Below are 19,862 nucleotides of genomic sequence, written 5' to 3'. Positions count from 1 at the left end.
TTTAATATCCTGACCTAGTGAGATATACATGGAGGAGGTTTAATATCCTGACCTAGTGAGATATACATGGAGGAGGTTTAATATCCTGACCTAGTGAGATATACATGGAGGTTTAATATCCTGTACTAGTGAGATATACATGGAGGGTTAATACCCTGACCTAGTGAGATATACATGGAGGAGGTTTAATATCCTGACCTAGTGAGATATACATGGAGGAGGTTTAATATCCTGACCTAGTGAGATATACATGGAGGAGGTTTAATATCCTGACCTAGTGAGATATACATGGAGGAGGTTTAATACCCTGACCTAGTGAGATATACATGGAGGAGGTTTAATATCCTGACCTAGTGAGATATACATGGAGGAGGTTTAATATCCTGACCTAGTGAGATATACATGGAGGAGGTTTAATATCCTGACCTAGTGAGATATACATGGAGGAGGTTTAATATCCTGACCTAGTGAGATATACATGGAGGAGGTTTAATATCCTGACCTAGTGAGATATACATGGAGGAGGTTTAATATCCTGACCTAGTGAGATATACATGGAGGTTTAATATCCTGACCTAGTGAGATATACATGGAGGAGGTTTAATACCCTGACCTAGTGAGATATACATGGAGGAGGTTTAATATCCTGACCCTAAGGCGAGGTGTCCCAGCCCTGCCCTGCCCTAGGGCGAGGTGTCCCAGCCCTGCCCTGCCCTAGGGCGAGGAGTCCCAGCCCTGCCCTGCCCTAGGGCGAGGAGTCCCAGCCCTGCCCTGCCCTAAGGCGAGGAGTCCCAGCCCTGCCCTAGGGCGAGGAGTCCCAGCCCTGCCCTGCCCTAGGGCGAGGAGTCCCAGCCCTGCCCTGCCCTAGGGCGAGGAGTCCCAGCCCTGCCCTGCCCTAAGGCGAGGTGTCCCAGCCCTGCCCTGCCCTAAGGCGAGGTGTCCCAGCCCTGCCCTGCCCTAAGGCAATTTGTCCTGATTGTGGCGCTGTGGGGCCATAGCTTGAACCACGCCATGGCTGATTGCAGCTATATTATGTAAATTTTATTTATACCGTTGATGTTGTACAGGGAGAAGCGGTTGCAGAAGTTAGCCATGTTGGTCTCCTGTCTGAGAGGGGCTTTCTGAGGGGCCTTCTGGGCAGTCTCTGGTCTCCCGTCATCCAGACTCTGTACAGAGGACACAGTATACACCACAAGCATATGAAAATACTACCCACTAAGAAGGTCGTTATAATGCTGAAAATACTACCCACTAAGAAGGTTGTTATAATGCTGGAAATACTACCCACTAAGAAGGTCGTTATAATGCTGAAAATACTACCCACTAAGAAGGTCGTTATAATGCTGAAAATACTACCCACTAAGAAGGTCGTTATAATGCTGAAAATACTACCCACTAAGGTCGTTATAATGCTGAAAATACTACCCACTAAGAAGGTCGTTATAATGCTGAAAATACTACCCACTAAGAAGGTCGTTATAATGCTGAAAATACTACCCACTAAGAAGGTCGTTATAATGCTGAAAATACTACCCACTAAGAAGGTCGTTATAATGCTGAAAATACTACCCACTAAGAAGGTCGTTATAATGCTGAAAATACTACCCACTAAGGTCGTTATAATGCTGAAAATACTACCCACTAAGAAGGTCGTTATAATGCTACCCACTAAGAAGGTCGTTATAATGCTGAAAATACTACCCACTAAGAAGGTCGTTATAATGCTGAAAATACTACCCACTAAGAAGGTCGTTATAATGCTGAAAATACTACCCACTAAGAAGGTCGTTATAATGCTGAAAATACATGGTAACAAAACAATCCATATAACATCACTAAATGTCCACATAATGTATTAGTTAGTTACCTGATAGGGTTAGTTATCTGTGGGGGTTAGGGTTAGTTATCTGTGGGGGTTAGGGTTAGTTATCTGTGGGGGTTAGGGTTAGTTATCTGTGGGGGTTAGGGTTAGTTATCTGTGGGGGTTAGGGTTAGTTATCTGTGGGGTTAGGGTTAGTTATCTGTGGGGGTTAGGGTTAGTTATCTGTGGGGGTTAGGGTTAGTTATCTGTGGGGGTTAGGGTTAGTTATCTGTGGGGGTTAGGGTTAGTTATCTGTGGGGGTTAGGGTTAGTTATCTGTGGGGATTAGGGTTAGTTATCTGTTAGGGTTAGTTACCTGTTAGAGTTAGTTACCTGTGAGGGTTAGGGATAGTTATCTGTGGGGGTTAGGGTTAGTTATCTGTGGGGGTTAGGGTTAGTTATCTGTGGGGTTAGGGTTAGTTATCTGTGGGGTTAGGGTTAGTTATCTGTGGGGTTAGGGTTAGTTATCTGTGGGGTTAGGGTTAGTTATCTGTGGGGGTTAGGGTTAGTTATCTGTGGGGGTTAGGGTTAGTTATCTGTGGGGGTTAGGGTTAGTTATCTGTGGGGGTTAGGGTTAGTTATCTGAGGGGTTAGGGTTAGTTATCTGTGGGGTTAGGGATAGTTATCTGTTAGGGTTAGGTATCTGTGGGAGTTAGGGTTAGTTATCTGTTAGGGTTAGTTACCTGTGAGGGTTAGTTATCTGTGTGAGTTAGGGTTAGTTATCTTTGTGAGTTAGGGTTAGTTATCTGTGTGAGTTGGGGTTAGTTACCTGTGTGAGTTGGGGTTAGTTATCTGTTAGGGTTAGTTACCTGTGAGGGTTAGTTACCTGTGTGAGTTGGGGTTAGTTACCTGTTAGGGTTAGTTACCTGTGTGAGTTAGGGTTAGTTATCTGTGTGAGTTAGGGTTAGTTACCAGTTAGGGTTAGTTATCTGTGTGAGTTAGGGTTAGTTACCAGTTAGGGTTAGTTATCTGTGTGAGTTGGGGTTAGTTACCTGTGTGAGTTGGGGTTAGTTACCTGTGTGAGTTGGGGTTAGTTACCTGTGTGAGTTGGGGTTAGTTACCTGTGTGAGTTGGGGTTAGTTACCTGTGTGAGTTGGGGTTAGTTACCTGTGTGAGTTGGGGTTAGTTACCTGTGTGAGTTGGGGTTAGTTACCTGTGTGAGTTGGGGTTAGTTACCAGTGTGAGTTGGGGTTAGTTACCTGTGTGAGTTGGGGTTAGTTATCTGTGTGAGTTGGGGTTAGTTACCTGTGTGAGTTAGGGTTAGTTACCTGTTAGGGTTAGTTACCTGTGAGTGTTAGTTACCTGTGTGAGTTGGGGTTAGTTACATGTTAGGGTTAGTTACCTGTGTGAGTTAGGGTTAGGGTTAGTTACCTGTTAGGGTTAGTTATCTGTGTGAGTTAGGGTTAGTTATCTGTTAGGGTTAGTTACCTGTGAGGGTTAGTTACCTGTGTGAGTTGGGGTTAGTTACATGTTAGGGTTAGTTACCTGTGTGGGTTAGGGTTAGGGTTAGTTACCTGTTAGGGTTAGTTATCTGTGTGAGTTCGGGTTAGTTATCTGTTAGGGTTAGTTACCTGTGAGGGTTATTTACCTGTGTGAGTTGGGGTTAGTTACATGTTAGGGTTAGTTACCTGTGTGGGTTAGGGTTAGGGTTAGTTACCTGTTAGGGTTAGTTATCTGTGTGAGTTAGGGTTAGTTACCTGTTAGGGTTAGTGATCTGTGTGAGTTAGGGTTAGTTATCTGTTAGGGTTAGTTACCTGTGTGAGTTAGGGTTAGTTACCAGTTAGGGTTAGTTATCTGTGTGAGTTGGGGTTAGTTACCAGTTAGGGTTAGTTATCTGCGTGAGTTGGGGTTAGTTACCAGTTAGGGTTAGTCATCTGTGTGAGTTGGGGTTAGTTACCAGTGTGAGTTGGGGTTAGTTACCTGTGTGAGTTGGGGTTAGTTACCTGTGTGAGTTGGGGTTAGTTACCTGTGTGAGTTAGGGTTAGTTACCTGTGTGAGTGGGGGTTAGTTACCTGTGTGAGTTAGGGTTAGTTACCTGTTAGGGTTAGTTACCTGTGAGGGTTAGTTACCTGTGAGGGTTAGTTACCTGTGTCAGTTAGGATTAGTTACCTGTTAGGGTTAGTTACCTGTGTGAGTTAGGGTTAGTTACCTGTTAGGGTTAGTTACCTGTGTGAGTTTATCCAGCTCTCCCAGCCAGGCTCCAAACATCTTGTCTAGATCCTGATCTTCTTTATCACTGTCCTCCTCTCCTCCATCTGTGTGGTCCAGGTCTTCATCTGACAGCTGCTCCATCTGAAACACAAAGGGTAAAGTTCACTACCGGTTGACGAGCTTGTCAGTCACTCTCATTCATCTCCAATGGGAACCCAGCATCTCCATGGTAACATCCCTGGAGCAAGTCCACCTGACTGACCAACCCCTGGTCATCACAGCATATGGGTCATCCCAAGTCCACCTAACTGACAAACCCCTGGTCATCACAGCATATGGGTCATCCCAAGTCCACCTGACTGACAAACCCCTGGTCATCACAGCATATGGGTCATCCCAAGTCCACCTGACTGACAAACCCCTGGTCATCACAGCATATGGGTCATCCCAAGTCCACCTGACTGACAAACCCCTGGTCATCACAGCATATGGGTCATCCCAAGTCCACCTGACTGATGAACCCCTGGTCATCACAGCATATGGGGCATCCCAAATCCACCTGACTGATAAACCCCTGGTCATCACAGCATATGGGGCATCCCAAGTCCACCTAACTGACAAACCCCTGGTCATCACAGCATATGGGTCATCCCAAGTCCACCTGACTGACAAACCCCTGGTCATCACAGCATATGGGGCATCCCAAGTCCACCTAACTGACAAACCCCTGGTCATCACAGCATATGGGGCATCCCAAGTCCACCTAACTGACAAACCCCTGGTCATCACAGCATATGGGGCATCCCAAGTCCACCTGACTGACAAACCCCTGGTCATCACAGCATATGGGTCATCCCAAGTCCACCTGACTGACAAACCCCTGGTCATCACAGCATATGGGTCATCCCAAGTCCACCTGACTGACAAACCCCTGGTCATCACAGCATATGGGGCATCCCAAGTCCACCTGACTGACAAACCCCTGGTCATCACAGCATATGGGGCATCCCAAGTCCACCTGACTGACAAACCCCTGGTCATCACAGCATATGGGGCATCCCAAGTCCACCTGACTGACAAACCCCTGGTCATCACAGCATATGGGGCATCCCAAGTCCACCTGACTGGATAGTGGATAGTCTCCCCGCCTGGAAGTGGGAGAATATTGCATTTTTCAAACACCTGGAAGCTTTTTCATGCAATCTAGAGCCATAATCATTATGCTTAATTATATGTAAAAAAAAAAAAATACAATAAAAAAAATGATATTTCTGCATATCTAAGCGTTCGTCTTGAGCTGTCTGTATCCTCCTGACAAAATCCCTGACAACATCTGGGAAACATACTGAAAGGAACGTGAGTCGTATTCAGTACATTTAGTTATTGCTTGCTTCATTAGTTTACCAACCTTACCGGCACTGAAGAATGAGGAGCATCTCCCCTTATTACTGCTTAGTCTCCCCTCTCTGTGAGGAATGAGGAGCATCTCCCCTTATTACTGATTACAGTCTCCCCTCTCTGTGAGGAATGAGGAGCATCTCCCCTTATTACTGCTTACAGTCTCCCCTCTCTGAGAGGAATGAGGAGCATCTCCCCTTATTACTGCTTACAGTCTCCCCTCTCTGAGAGGAATGAGGAGCATCTCCCCTTATTACTGCTTACAGTCTCCCCCTCTCTGAGAGGAATGAGGAACATCTCCCCTTATTACTGCTTACAGTCTCCCCCTCTCTGTGAGGAATGAGGAGCATCTCCCCTTATTACTGCTTACAGTCTCCCCCTCTCTGAGAGGAATGAGGAGCATCTCCCCTTATTACTGCTTACAGTCTCCCCCTCTCTGTGAGGAATGAGGAGCATCTCCCCTTATTACTGCTTACAGTCTCCCCTCTCTGTGAGGAATGAGGAGCATCTCCCCTTATTACTGCTTACAGTCTCCCCCTCTCTGTGAGGAATGAGGAGCATCTCCCCTTATTACTGCTTACAGTCTCCCTCTCTGTGAGGAATGAGGAGCATCTCCCCTTATTACTGCTTACAGTCTCCCCCTCTCTGAGAGGAATGAGGAGCATCTCCCCTTATTACTGCTTACAGTCTCCCCCTCTCTGTGAGGAATGAGGAGCATCTCCCCTTATTACTGCTTACAGTCTCCCCTCTCTGTGAGGAATGAGGAGCATCTCCCCTTATTACTGCTTACAGTCTCCCCTCTCTGAGGAATGAGGAACATCTCCCCTTATTACTGCTTACAGTCTCCCTCTCTGAGAGGAATGAGGAGCATCTCCCCTTATTACTGCTTACAGTCTCCCCTCTCTGAGGAATGAGGAGCATCTCCCCTCTCTGAGAGGAATGAGGAGCATCTCCCTTATTACTGCTTACAGTCTCCCCCTCTCTGTGAGGAATGAGGAGCATCTCCCCTTATTACTGCTTACAGTCTCCCCTCTCTGAGGAATGAGGAGCATCTCCCCTTATTACTGCTTACAGTCTCCCCCTCTCTGAGAGGAATGAGGAGCATCTCCCCTTATTACTGCTTACAGTCTCCCCTCTCTGTGAGGAATGAGGAGCATCTCCCCCTCTCTGTGAGGAATGAGGAGCATCTCCCCTTATTACTGCTTACAGTCTCCCCCTCTCTGTGAGGAATGAGGAGCATCTCCCCTTATTACTGCTTACAGTCTCCCCTCTCTGAGAGGAATGAGGAGCATCTCCCCTTATTACTGCTTACAGTCTCCCCTCTCTGAGGAATGAGGAGCATCTCCCCTTATTACTGCTTACAGTCTCCCCTCTCTGTGAGGAATGAGGAGCATCTCCCCTTATTACTGCTTACAGTCTCCCCTCTCTGAGGAATGAGGAACATCTCCCCTTATTACTGCTTACAGTCTCCCCTCTCTGTGAGGAATGAGGAGCATCTCCCCTTATTACTGCTTACAGTCTCCCCTCTCTGAGAGGAATGAGGAGCATCTCCCCTTATTACTGCTTACAGTCTCCCCCTCTCTGAGAGGAATGAGGAGCATCTCCCCTTATTACTGCTTACAGTCTCCCCTCTCTGAGAGGAATGAGGAGCATCTCCCCTTATTACTGCTTACAGTCTCCCCTCTCTGAGAGGAATGAGGAGCATCTCCCCCTCTCTGTGAGGAATGAGGAGCATCTCCCCCTCTCTGTGAGGAATGAGGAGCATCTCCCCTTATTACTGCTTACAGTCTCCCCTCTCTGTGAGGAACGAGGAGCATCTCCCCTTATTACTGCTTACAGTCTCCCCCTCTCTGTGAGGAACGAGGAGCATCTCCCCTTATTACTGCTTACAGTCTCCCCTCTCTGTGAGGAATGAGGAGCATCTCCCCTTATTACTGCTTACAGTCTCCCCTCTCTGAGAGGAATGAGGAGCATCTCCCCCTCTCTGTGAGGAATGAGGAGCATCTCCCCCTCTCTGTGAGGAATGAGGAGCATCTCCCCTTATTACTGCTTACAGTCTCCCCTCTCTGTGAGGAACGAGGAGCATCTCCCAGCTGAGTGTAGTCATTCCTGTGACCCTGATGACCCTAGAAGGAGTACGACACATTGAAACGCAGACGGGGATGACAGAATGGGCGGACATGATACATTCCCTCAGTGACCCTCCATGATCCTGGCTGCTGAGCCCTAGGTCAGGGTCACGGCACTGGGGTTAACTGTCGCCATAGTAGAGCATCAGAGGCATTAGGGACAGGGTGGGGTTAATACTTAGAAGCTCTCAGGTCTGATGGTGTTCATTAAATGTAGTGCAGGCATCTTCTTCAAAAGTGGGAAAAGGACAAGAGAACATGAGGCCTATACATCCTGTTCTCATGCTGTTGTAAACCAGCTGACGTACAAGAGAACCTGTAACCTGTGTGGTTTCTCCTCTCCTGATCTACCTATGTGGTTTCACCTCTCCTGATCTACCTGCGTGGTTTCTCCTCTCCTGATCTACCTGTGTAGTTTCTCCTCTCCTGATCTACCTGTGTAGTTTCACCTCTCCTGATCTACCTGTGTAGTTTCACCTCTCCTGATCTACCTGTGTGGTTTCACCTCTCCTGATCTACCTGTGTGGTTTCACCTCTCCTGATCTACCTGCGTGGTTTCTCCTCTCCTGATCTACCTGCGTGGTTTCACCTCTCCTGATCTACCTGTGTGGTTTCTCCTCTCCTGATCTACCTGTGTGGTTTCACCTCTCCTGATCTACCTGTGTGGTTTCTCCTCTCCTGATCTACCTGTGGCGTTTCTCCTCTCCTGATCTACCTGTGGCGTTTCTCCTCTCCTGATCTACCTGTGGCGTTTCTCCTCTCCTGATCTACCTGTGGCGTTTCACCTCTCCTGATCTACCTGTGTGGTTTCTCCTCTCCTGATCTACCTGTGTGGTTTCTCCTCTCCTGATCTACCTGTGTGGTTTCTCCTCTCCTGATCTACCTGTGTGGTTTCTCCTCTCCTGATCTACCTGTGTGGTTTCTCCTCTCCTGATCTACCTGTGTGGTTTCTCCTCTCCTGATCTACCTGTGTGGTTTCTCCTCTCCTGATCTACCTGTGTGGTTTCTCCTCTCCTGATCTACCTGTGTGGTTTCTCCTCTCCTGATCTACCTGTGTGGTTTCACCTCTCCTGATCTACCTGCGTGGTTTCTCCTCTCCTGATCTACCTGCGTGGTTTCTCCTCTCCTGATCTACCTGCGTGGTTTCTCCTCTCCTGATCTACCTGCGTGGTTTCTCCTCTCCTGATCTACCTGCGTGGTTTCTCCTCTCCTGATCTACCTGCGTGGTTTCTCCTCTCCTGATCTACCTGCGTGGTTTCTCCTCTCCTGATCTACCTGCGTGGTTTCTCCTCTCCTGATCTACCTGCGTGGTTTCTCCTCTCCTGATCTACCTGCGTGGTTTCACCTCTCCTGATCTACCTGTGTGGTTTCACCTCTCCTGATCTACCTGTGTGGTTTCTCCTCTCCTGATCTACCTGTGTGGTTTCTCCTCTCCTGATCTACCTGTGTGGTTTCTCCTCTCCTGATCTACCTGTGTGGTTTCTCCTCTCCTGATCTACCTGTGTGGTTTCTCCTCTCCTGATCTACCTGTGTGGTTTCTCCTCTCCTGATCTACCTGTGTGTAGCCTTTTCTGATTTTCATGCATTTAGTGACAGGCCATGTCCACTTCATTGACATACTAATCTGGAGAATATTGCATTGAGACACCTAGGTCCATAGATACCACATATCAAGTTTCACACGCCAGTCACTCGGTGCCAGAGGAGTACCGTTTTTTGGTGTTTTTACCTAAATTATAAAATGTCGGACCTTCCAGGTCCTTGAGGCTTCGCTGCTGAACCCCTAATGATAATAATAAACACCAAGAAATACAACTGGGTTTCACCAGATTCGCTGCTTGAACCCCTACAAATACAGGCCCTCAGAAAGTATTCAAACTCCTTGACTTCTTCTACATTTAGTTACATCCGGAATTAAAAATGGATGAAAACTGTTTTCACCCTCACCCATCTACACACAATACATTTGGGGAAAATCCAACACTTTGTATCAGGACAAAGATCAATTATTTTTGTCCAGTTTTACTTTAGTGCCTTACTACAAACAGGATGCAGGTTTTAGAATAGATTTTCCTGTACTGGCTTCCTTTTCACTGTGTCATTTAGGTTAGTATTATGGAGTAACTACAATGTTGTTGATCCATCCTCAGTTGTCTCCCATCACAGCCATTCAACTCTGTAACTGTTTTAAAGTCACCATTGGCCTCATTGTGAAATCCCTAAATGGTTTCCTTCCTCTCCGGCAACTGAGTTAGTATTGACGCCTGTATTTCTGTGACTGGGTGTATTGATACACCATCCAAAGTCTAATTAATAACTTCCTCATGCTCAAAGGGATATCCAATGCTTTTATTTTTACCCATCTACCAATCGGTGCCCTTCTTTGTGAGGCATTGGAAAACCTCCCTGGTCTTTGTGGTTTAATTTGTGTTTGAAATTCACTGCTTGACTGAGGGACCTTACAGGTAATTGTATGTGTGGAGTAGAGAGATGAGGTAGTCATTCAAACATCATGTTAAACACTATTATTGCACAGAGAGTCCATGCAACTTCAGCACATTTCTCCTCCTGAACCTATTTAGCCCATAGCCAAAGGGGTTGAAAACTTTGAGTCAAGACATGTCTGCTTTGCATTTTTAATGAAGGTGTCTACAAACATATTTCCAGTTTGACATTATTGTTATTATATTATTGTGCATTGTGTGAACCAGTGACACAAAGTGTGTCTGTAGCATAACAACGTGGGAAAAGTCAAGGGGTCTGAATACTTTCTGAAGGCTCTGTGTATCATATACATCTGAGAGGCACAAACAAACAGAACCGACACCGAGGAAGTTTAGATGTGAGACGTAAACAATACCGACACCGAGGCAGTCTAGCTGTGAGACGTAAACAGCCCCAAAGCTGAGGCAGTCTAGCTGTGAGACGTAAACAGCCCGAAGCCGAGGCAGTCTAGCTGTGAGACGTAAACAGCCCCGAAGCTGAGGCAGTCTAGCTGTGAGACGTAAACAGCCCCGAAGCTGAGGCAGTCTAGCTGTGAGACGTAAACAGCCCCGAAGCTGAGGCAGTCTAGCTGTGAGACGTAAACAGCCCCGAAGCTGAGGCAGTCTAGCTGTGAGACGTAAACAGCCCCGAAGCTGAGGCAGTCTAGCTGTGAGACGTAAACAGCCCGAAGCTGAGGCAGTCTAGCTGTGAGACGTAAACAGCCCGAAAGCTGAGGCAGTCTAGCTGTGAGACGTAAACAGCCCCGAAGCTGAGGCAGTCTAGCTGTGAGACGTAAACAGCCCCAAAGCTGAGGCAGTCTAGCTGTGAGACGTAAACAGCCCCGAAGCTGAGGCAGTCTAGCTGTGAGACGTAAACAGCCCCGAAGCTGAGGCAGTCTAGCTGTGAGACGTAAACAGCCCCGAAGCTGAGGCAGTCTAGCTGTGAGACGTAAACAGCCCCGAAGCTGAGGCAGTCTAGCTGTGAGACGTAAACAGCCCCGAAGCTGAGGCAGTCTGGCTGTGAGACGTAAACAGCCCCGAAGCTGAGGCAGTCTAGCTGTGAGACGTAAACAGCCCCCGAAGCTGAGGCAGTCTAGCTGTGAGACGTAAACAGCCCCGAAGCTGAGGCAGTCTAGCTGTGAGACGTAAACAGCCCCGAAGCTGAGGCAGTCTAGCTGTGAGACGTAAACAGCCCCGAAGCTGAGGCAGTCTAGCTGTGAGACGTAAACAGCCCCGAAGCTGAGGCAGTCTAGCTGTGAGACGTAAACAGCCCCGAAGCTGAGGCAGTCTAGCTGTGAGACGTAAACAGCCCCGAAGCTGAGGCAGTCTAGCTGTGAGACGTAAACAGCCCCGAAGCTGAGGCAGTCTAGCTGTGAGACGTAAACAGCCCCGAAGCTGAGGCAGTCTAGCTGTGAGACGTAAACAGCCCCGAAGCTGAGTCAGTCTAGCTGTGAGACGTAAACAGCCCCGAAGCTGAGGCAGTCTAGCTGTGAGACGTAAACAGCCCGAAGCTGAGGCAGTCTAGCTGTGAGACGTAAACAGCCCCGGCTGAGGCAGTCTAGCTGTGAGACGTAAACAGCCCCAAAGCTGAGGCAGTCTAGCTGTGAGACGTAAACAGCCCCGAAGCTGAGTCAGTCTAGCTGTGAGACGTAAAGGCTCAGAGAAAGGAGTTTAATATTGACAGGCCGTAATACACTTTAACCAATGAGTCAGACGTGGTTCCGATAACGGAGAGAGAGATATGACTCTCCAGACGTCCTAGCAGAGTAGCCGACGGACTGGAAACTGTGTAATAAAGCAGGGAATGTAGTGAGCAGTGTACAGTATACACTAGCTTTATCATGCACTGGAGTCAGTGAGTGCATCCCAAGTGGCACCCTATTCCCTATGTAGTGCACTACTTTTTAACAGAGCCCTGTGGCACCCTATTCCCTATATAGTGCACTACTTTTTAACAGAGCCCTATGGCACCCTATTCCCCCCTATTCCCTATGTAGTGCACTACTTTTGGCCAGGACCCATAGGGAGTGCACTATATAGGGAATAAGGTGCTTTTAGAGACCGACCAGTAGAGGCTCCTCCACACTGCAGCAGGACACACTAGACTAGAGGGTTTTCTGTCTCCTGAACTGTCTCAAAGACACCAGGCCATAAATCAATCCTCTCAACCTCTGCCTGAGGTAGCCTCGAGACTTGACGTTTGGCATTCAGGCCAAGGAGTTCAATCTTGGTTTCATCAGACCAGCGAATCTTGTTTCTCATGGTCTGAGTCATTTAGGTGCCTCTTGGCAAACTCTGCGGGCTGTCATGTGCCTTTTACTGAGGAGTGGCTTCCGTCTGGCCACTCTACCATAAAGGCCTGATTGGTGGAGTGCTGCAGAGATGGGAGAACCTTCCAGAAGGACAACCATCTCCACAGAGGAACTCTGGAGCTGTGTCAGAGTGACCATGACCAAGGCCCTTTTGGTAACTTTCCCTAGATCTGTGCCTCGACACAATCCCGTCTCGGAGCTCTACGGACAATTCCTTCGACCTCATGGCTTGGTTTTTGCTCTGACATGCACTGTCAACTGTGGGACCTTATAAAAACAGGATGCACCGGAGTCTCGTAGTAAAGGGTCTGAATACGGACTTAAATAACGTATCTTCTTACGATTTTAAAAACATTAGGGAAAAATGACGTGGTGGCGGTGCTCTCCTAGCCTGACGTGGTGGCGGTGCTCTCCCTAGCCTGACGTGGTGGCGGTGCTCTCCCTAGCCTGACGTGGTGGCGGTGCTCTCCCTAGCCTGACGTGGTGGCGGTGCTCTCCCTAGCAGGACGTGGTGGCGGTGCTCTCCCTAGCAGGACGTGGTGGCGGTGCTCTCCCTAGCAGGACGTGGTGGCGGTGCTCTCCCTAGCAGGACGTGGCGGTGCTCTCCCTAGCCGGACGTGGCGGTGCTCTCCCTAGCAGGACGTGGCGGTGCTCTCCCTAGCAGGACGTGGCGGTGCTCTCCCTAGCAGGACGTGGCGGTGCTCTCCCTAGCAGGACGTGGCGGTGCTCTCCCTAGCAGGACCTGGCAGTGCTCTCCCTAGCAGGACCTGGCGGTGCTCTCCCTAGCAGGACCTGGCGGTGCTCTCCCTTGCAGGACGTGGCGGTGCTCTCCCTAGCCTGACGTGGTGGCGGTGCTCTCCCTAGCAGGACGTGGTGGCGGTGCTCTCCCTAGCAGGACGTGGCGGTGCTCTCCCTAGCCTGACGTGGTGGCGGTGCTCTCCCTAGCAGGACGTGGCGGTGCTCTCCCTAGCCTGACGTGGTGGCGGTGCTCTCCTAGCAGGACGTGGCGGTGCTCTCCCTAGCAGGACGTGGCGGTGCTCTCCCTAGCAGGACGTGGCGGTGCTCTCCCTAGCCTGACGTGGTGGCGGTGCTCTCCCTAGCCTGACGTGGTGGCGGTGCTCTCCCTAGCCTGACGTGGTGGCGGTGCTCTCCCTAGCCTGACGTGGTGGCGGTGCTCTCCCTAGCAGGACGTGGCGGTGCTCTCCCTAGCAGGACGTGGCGGTGCTCTCCCTAGCCTGACGTGGTGGCGGTGCTCTCCCTAGCAGGACGTGGCGGTGCTCTCCCTAGCCTGACGTGGTGGCGGTGCTCTCCCTAGCCGGACGTGGCGGTGCTCTCCCTAGCCGGACGTGGCGGTGCTCTCCCTAGCAGGACGTGGCGGTGCTCTCCCTAGCAGGACGTGGCGGTGCTCTCCCTAGCAGGACGTGGCGGTGCTCTCCCTAGCAGGACGTGGCGGTGCTCTCCCTAGCAGGACGTGGCGGTGCTCTCCCTAGCAGGACGTGGCGGTGCTCTCCCTAGCAGGACCTGGCGGTGCTCTCCCTAGCAGGACCTGGCGGTGCTCTCCCTCGCAGGACCTGGCGGTGCTCTCCCTCGCAGGACGTGGCGGTGCTCTCCTAGCTTGACGTGGTGGCGGTGCTCTCCCTAGCAGGACGTGGCGGTGCTCTCCCTAGCAGGACGTGGCGGTGCTCTCCCTAGCCTGACGTGGTGGCGGTGCTCTCCCTAGCAGGACGTGGCGGTGCTCTCCCTAGCCTGGCGTGGTGGCGGTGCTCTCCTAGCAGGACGTGGCTGTGCTCTCCCTAGCCTGACGTGGCGGTGCTCTCCCTAGCAGGACGTGGCGGTGCTCTCCCCAGCCTGAGGTGGCGGTGCTCTCCCTAGCAGGACGTGGCGGTGCTCTCCTAGCAGGACGTGGCGGTGCTCTCCCAAGCCTGACGTGGTGGCGGTGCTCTCCCAAGCCTGACGTGGTGGCGGTGTTCTCCCTAGCAGGACGTGGCGATGCTCTCCCTAGCCTGACGTGGCGGTGCTCTCCCTAGCAGGACGTGGCGGTGCTCTCCCTAGCAGGACGTGGCGGTGCTCTCCCTAGCAGGACGTGGCGGTGCTCTCCCTAGCAGGACGTGGCGGTGCTCTCCCTAGCAGGACGTGGCGGTGCTCTCCCTAGCAGGACGTGGCGGTGCTCTCCCTAGCAGGACGTGGCGGTGCTCTCCCTAGCAGGACGTGGCGGTGCTCTCCCTAGCAGGACGTGGCGGTGCTCACCCTAGCAGGACGTGGCGGTGCTCTCCCTAGCAGGACGTGGCGGTGCTCTCCCTAGCAGGACCTGGCGGTGCTCTCCCTAGCAGGACCTGGCGGTGCTCTCCCTAGCAGGACCTGGCGGTGCTCTCCCTAGCAGGACCTGGCGGTGCTCTCCCTAGCAGGACCTGGCGGTGCTCTCCCTCGCAGGACGTGGCGGTGCTCTCCCTCGCAGGACGTGGTGGCGGTGCTCTCCCTAGCAGGACGTGGCGGTGTTCTCCCTAGCCTGACGTGGTGGCGGTGCTCTCCCTACCAGGACGTGGCGGTGCTCTCCTAGCCTGGCGTGGTGGCGGTGCTCTCCCTAGCCTGACGTGGCGGTGCTCTCCCTAGCAGGACGTGGCGGTGCTCTCCCCAGCCTGACGTGGCGGTGCTCTCCCTAGCAGGACGTGGCGGTGCTCTCCCTAGCAGGACGTGGCGGTGCTCTCCCTAGCCTGACGTGGTGGCGGTGCTCTCCCTAGCCTGACGTGGTGGCGGTGCTCTCCCTAGCCTGACGTGGTGGCGGTGCTCTCCCTAGCAGGACGTGGCGGTGCTCTCCCTAGCAGGACGTGGCGGTGCTCTCCCAAGCCTGACGTGGCGGTGCTCTCCCAAGCCTGACGTGGTGGCGGTGCTCTCCCAAGCCTGACGTGGTGGCGGTGTTCTCCCTAGCAGGACGTGGCGATGCTCTCCCTAGCAGGACGTGGCGGTGCTCTCCCTAGCAGGACGTGGCGGTGCTCTCCCTAGCAGGACGTGGCGGTGCTCTCCCAAGCCTGACGTGGTGGCGGTGCTCTCCCAAGCCTGACGTGGTGGCGGTGCTCTCCCAAGCCTGACGTGGTGGCGGTGCTCTCCCTAGCAGGACGTGGTGGCGGTGTTCTCCCTAGCAGGACGTGGCGATGCTCTCCCTAGCCTGACGTGGCAGTGCTCTCCCTAGCAGGACGTGGCGGTGCTCTCCCTAGCAGGACGTGGCGGTGCTCTCCCTAGCAGGACGTGGCGGTGCTCACCCTAGCAGGACGTGGCGGTGCTCTCCCTAGCAGGACGTGGCGGTGCTCTCCCTAGCAGGACGTGGCGGTGCTCTCCCTAGCAGGACGTGGCGGTGCTCTCCCTAGCAGGACCTGGCGGTGCTCTCCCTAGCAGGACCTGGCGGTGCTCTCCCTAGCAGGACCTGGCGGTGCTCTCCCTAGCAGGACCTGGCGGTGCTCTCCCTAGCAGGACCTGGCGGTGGTCTCCCTCGCAGGACGTGGTGGCGGTGCTCTCCCTAGCAGGACGTGGTGGCGGTGCTCTCCCTAGCAGGACGTGGCGGTGCTCTCCCTAGCAGGACGTGGCGGTGCTCTCCCTAGCCTGACGTGGTGGCGGTGCTCTCCCTAGCAGGACGTGGCGGTGCTCTCCCTAGCCTGGCGTGGTGGCGGTGCTCTCCCTAGCAGGACGTGGCGGTGCTCTCCTAGCCTGACGTGGCGGTGCTCTCCCTAGCAGGACGTGGCGGTGCTCTCCCTAGCAGGACGTGGCGGTGCTCTCCCAGCCTGACGTGGCGGTGCTCTCCCCAGCCTGACGTGGCGGTGCTCTCCCCAGCCTGACGTGGCGGTGCTCTCCCTAGCAGGACGTGGCGGTGCTCTCCCTAGCAGGACGTGGCGGTGCTCTCCCTAGCAGGACGTGGCGGTGCTCTCCCTAGCAGGACGTGGCGGTGCTCTCCCCTAGCAGGACGTGGCGGTGCTCTCCCTAGCAGGACGTGGCGGTGCTCTCCCTAGCAGGACGTGGCGGTGCTCTCCCTAGCTGGACGTGGCGGTGCTCTCCCTAGCAGGACGTGGAGGCGGTGATCTCCCTAGCAGGACGTGGAGGCGGTGATCTCCCTAGCAGGACGTGGAGGCGGTGCTCTCCCTAGCAGGACGTGGAGGCGGTGCTCTCCCTAGCAGGACGTGGAGGCGGTGCTCTCCCTAGCAGGACGTGGAGGCGGTGCTCTCCCTAGCAGGACGTGGAGGCGGTGCTCTCCCTAGCAGGACGTGGAGGCGGTGCTCTCCCTAGCAGGACGTGGAGGCGGTGCTCTCCCTAGCAGGACGTGGCGGTGCTCTCCTAGCAGGACGTGGCGGTGCTCTCCCTAGCAGGACGTGGCGGTGCTCTCCCTAGCAGGACGTGGCGGTGCTCTCCCTAGCCTGACGTGGCGGTGCTCTCCTAGCCTGACGTGGCGGTGCTCTCCCTAGCCTGACGTGGCGGTGCTCTCCCTAGCAGGACGTGGCGGTGCTCTCCCTAGCAGGACGTGGCGGTGCTCTCCCTAGCAGGACGTGGCGGTGCTCTCCCAAGCCTGACGTGGTGGCGGTGCTCTCCCAAGCCTGACGTGGTGGCGGTGCTCTCCCAAGCCTGACGTGGTGGCGGTGTTCTCCCTAGCAGGACGTGGCGATGCTCTCCCTAGCCTGACGTGGCGGTGCTCTCCCTAGCAGGACGTGGCGGTGCTCTCCCTAGCAGGACGTGGCGGTGCTCTCCCTAGCAGGACGTGGCGGTGCTCTCCCTAGCAGGACGTGGCGGTGCTCTCCCTAGCAGGACGTGGCGGTGCTCACCCTAGCAGGACGTGGCGGTGCTCTCCCTAGCTGGACGTGGCGGTACTCTCCCTAGCAGGACGTGGAGGCGGTGCTCTCCCTAGCAGGACGTGGAGGCGGTGCTCTCCCTAGCAGGACGTGGAGGCGGTGCTCTCCCTAGCAGGACGTGGAGGCGGTGCTCTCCCTAGCAGGACGTGGAGGCGGTGCTCTCCCTAGCAGGACGTGGCGGCGCTCTCCCTAGCAGGACGTGGCGGCGCTCTCCCTAGCAGGACGTGGCGGCGCTCTCCCTAGCAGGACGTGGCGGCGCTCTCCCTAGCAGGACGTGGAGGCGGCCCTCTCCCTAGCAGGACGTGGAGGCGGCCCTCTCCCTAGCAGGACGTGGAGGCGGCGCTCTCCCTAGCAGGACGTGGAGGCGGTGCTCTCCCTAGCCGGACGTGGCGGCGCTCTCCCTAGCAGGACGTGGCGGCGCTCTCCCTAGCAGGACGTGGCGGCGCTCTCCCTAGCAGGACGTGGCGGCGCTCTCCCTAGCAGGACGTGGCGGCGGCCCTCTCCCTAGCAGGACGTGGCGGCGGCCCTCTCCCTAGCAGGACGTGGCGGCGGCCCTCTCCCTAGCAGGACGTGGCGGTGTTCTCCCTAGCCTGACGTGGTGGCGGTGCTCTCCCTACCAGGACGTGGCGGTGCTCTCCCTAGCCTGGCGTGGTGGCGGTGCTCTCCCTAGCCTGACGTGGCGGTGCTCTCCCTAGCAGGACGTGGCGGTGCTCTCCCCAGCCTGACGTGGCGGTGCTCTCCCTAGCAGGACGTGGCGGTGCTCTCCCTAGCAGGACGTGGCGGTGCTCTCCCTAGCCTGACGTGGTGGCGGTGCTCTCCCTAGCCTGACGTGGTGGCGGTGCTCTCCCTAGCCTGACGTGGTGGCGGTGCTCTCCCTAGCAGGACGTGGCGGTGCTCTCCTAGCAGGACGTGGCGGTGCTCTCCCTAGCAGGACGTGGCGGTGCTCTCCCTAGCAGGACGTGGCGGTGCTCTCCCTAGCAGGACGTGGCGGTGCTCTCCCTAGCAGGACGTGGCGGTGCTCTCCCTAGCTGGACGTGGCGGTGCTCTCCCTAGCAGGACGTGGAGGCGGTGATCTCCCTAGCAGGACGTGGAGGCGGTGATCTCCCTAGCAGGACGTGGAGGCGGTGCTCTCCCTAGCAGGACGTGGAGGCGGTGCTCTCCCTAGCAGGACGTGGAGGCGGTGCTCTCCCTAGCAGGACGTGGAGGCGGTGCTCTCCCTAGCAGGACGTGGAGGCGGTGCTCTCCCTAGCAGGACGTGGAGGCGGTGCTCTCCCTAGCAGGACGTGGAGGCGGTGCTCTCCCTAGCAGGACGTGGCGGTGCTCTCCCTAGCAGGACGTGGCGGTGCTCTCCCTAGCAGGACGTGGCGGTGCTCTCCCTAGCAGGACGTGGCGGTGCTCTCCCTAGCAGGACGTGGCGGTGCTCTCCCTAGCCTGACGTGGCGGTGCTCTCCCTAGCCTGACGTGGCGGTGCTCTCCCTAGCCTGACGTGGCGGTGCTCTCCCTAGCAGGACGTGGCGGTGCTCTCCCTAGCAGGACGTGGCGGTGCTCTCCCAAGCCTGACGTGGTGGCGGTGCTCTCCCAAGCCTGACGTGGTGGCGGTGCTCTCCCAAGCCTGACGTGGTGGCGGTGTTCTCCCTAGCAGGACGTGGCGATGCTCTCCCTAGCCTGACGTGGCGGTGCTCTCCCTAGCAGGACGTGGCGGTGCTCTCCCTAGCAGGACGTGGCGGTGCTCTCCCTAGCAGGACGTGGCGGTGCTCTCCCTAGCAGGACGTGGCGGTGCTCTCCCTAGCAGGACGTGGCGGTGCTCACCCTAGCAGGACGTGGCGGTGCTCTCCCTAGCTGGACGTGGCGGTACTCTCCCTAGCAGGATGTGGAGGCGGTGCTCTCCCTAGCAGGACGTGGAGGCGGTGCTCTCCCTAGCAGGACGTGGAGGCGGTGCTCTCCCTAGCAGGACGTGGAGGCGGTGCTCTCCCTAGCAGGACGTGGAGGCGGTGCTCTCCCTAGCAGGACGTGGCGGCGCTCTCCTAGCAGGACGTGGCGGCGCTCTCCCTAGCAGGACGTGGCGGCGCTCTCCCTAGCAGGACGTGGCGGCGCTCTCCCTAGCAGGACGTGGAGGCGGCCCTCTCCCTAGCAGGACGTGGAGGCGGCCCTCTCCCTAGCAGGACGTGGAGGCGGCGCTCTCCCTAGCAGGACGTGGAGGCGGTGCTCTCCCTAGCCGGACGTGGCGGCGCTCTCCCTAGCAGGACGTGGCGGCGCTCTCCCTAGCAGGACGTGGCGGCGCTCTCCCTAGCAGGACGTGGCGGCGCTCTCCCTAGCAGGACGTGGCGGCGGCCCTCTCCCCTAGCAGGACGTGGCGGCGGCCCTCTCCCCTAGCAGGACGTGGCGGCGGCCCTCTCCCTAGCAGGACGTGGCGGCGGCCCTCTCCCTAGCAGGACGTGGCGGCGGCGCTCTCCCAAGCCTGACGTGGCGGCGGTGCTCTCCCAAGCCTGACGTGGTGGCGGTGCTCTCCCTAGCCTGACGTGGCGGTGCTCTCCCTAGCAGGACGTGGCGGTGCTCTCCCTAGCAGGACGTGGCGGTGCTCTCCCTAGCAGGACGTGGCGGTGCTCTCCCTAGCCTGACGTGGCGGTGCTCTCCCTAGCCTGACGTGGCGGTGCTCTCCCTAGCAGGACGTGGTGGCGGTGCTCTCCCAAGCCTGACGTG

The 19,862-nt window shown here is 55.2% G+C and overlaps 1 protein-coding gene and 1 long non-coding RNA gene across 2 annotated transcripts in view; one reads left to right on the top strand and one right to left on the bottom strand.

Annotated features, from left to right (window-relative positions):
- Positions 1–19,862, bottom strand: part of LOC118380362 (ras-associated and pleckstrin homology domains-containing protein 1-like) — a 218,551-nt gene that overhangs the window by 174,166 nt on the left and 24,523 nt on the right. The window contains 2 exon segments of the mRNA XM_052511230.1: positions 1,052–1,166; positions 4,027–4,152. Coding sequence (XP_052367190.1) covers positions 1,052–1,166; positions 4,027–4,152 — 241 coding nt within the window.
- LOC127925933 (uncharacterized) lies at positions 1,295–1,845 on the top strand. Its single transcript, XR_008122941.1, has 3 exons — positions 1,295–1,400; positions 1,434–1,613; positions 1,674–1,845. It is a non-coding gene; the product is annotated as an uncharacterized LOC127925933 (long non-coding RNA).

This window comes from Oncorhynchus keta, unplaced genomic scaffold, assembly GCF_023373465.1.
Source record: "Oncorhynchus keta strain PuntledgeMale-10-30-2019 unplaced genomic scaffold, Oket_V2 Un_contig_650_pilon_pilon, whole genome shotgun sequence".
Classification (NCBI taxonomy): domain Eukaryota; kingdom Metazoa; phylum Chordata; class Actinopteri; order Salmoniformes; family Salmonidae; genus Oncorhynchus; species Oncorhynchus keta.
Note: the sequence above shows the minus strand (reverse complement) of the source record. Positions and strands in the feature narration are given on the sequence as shown.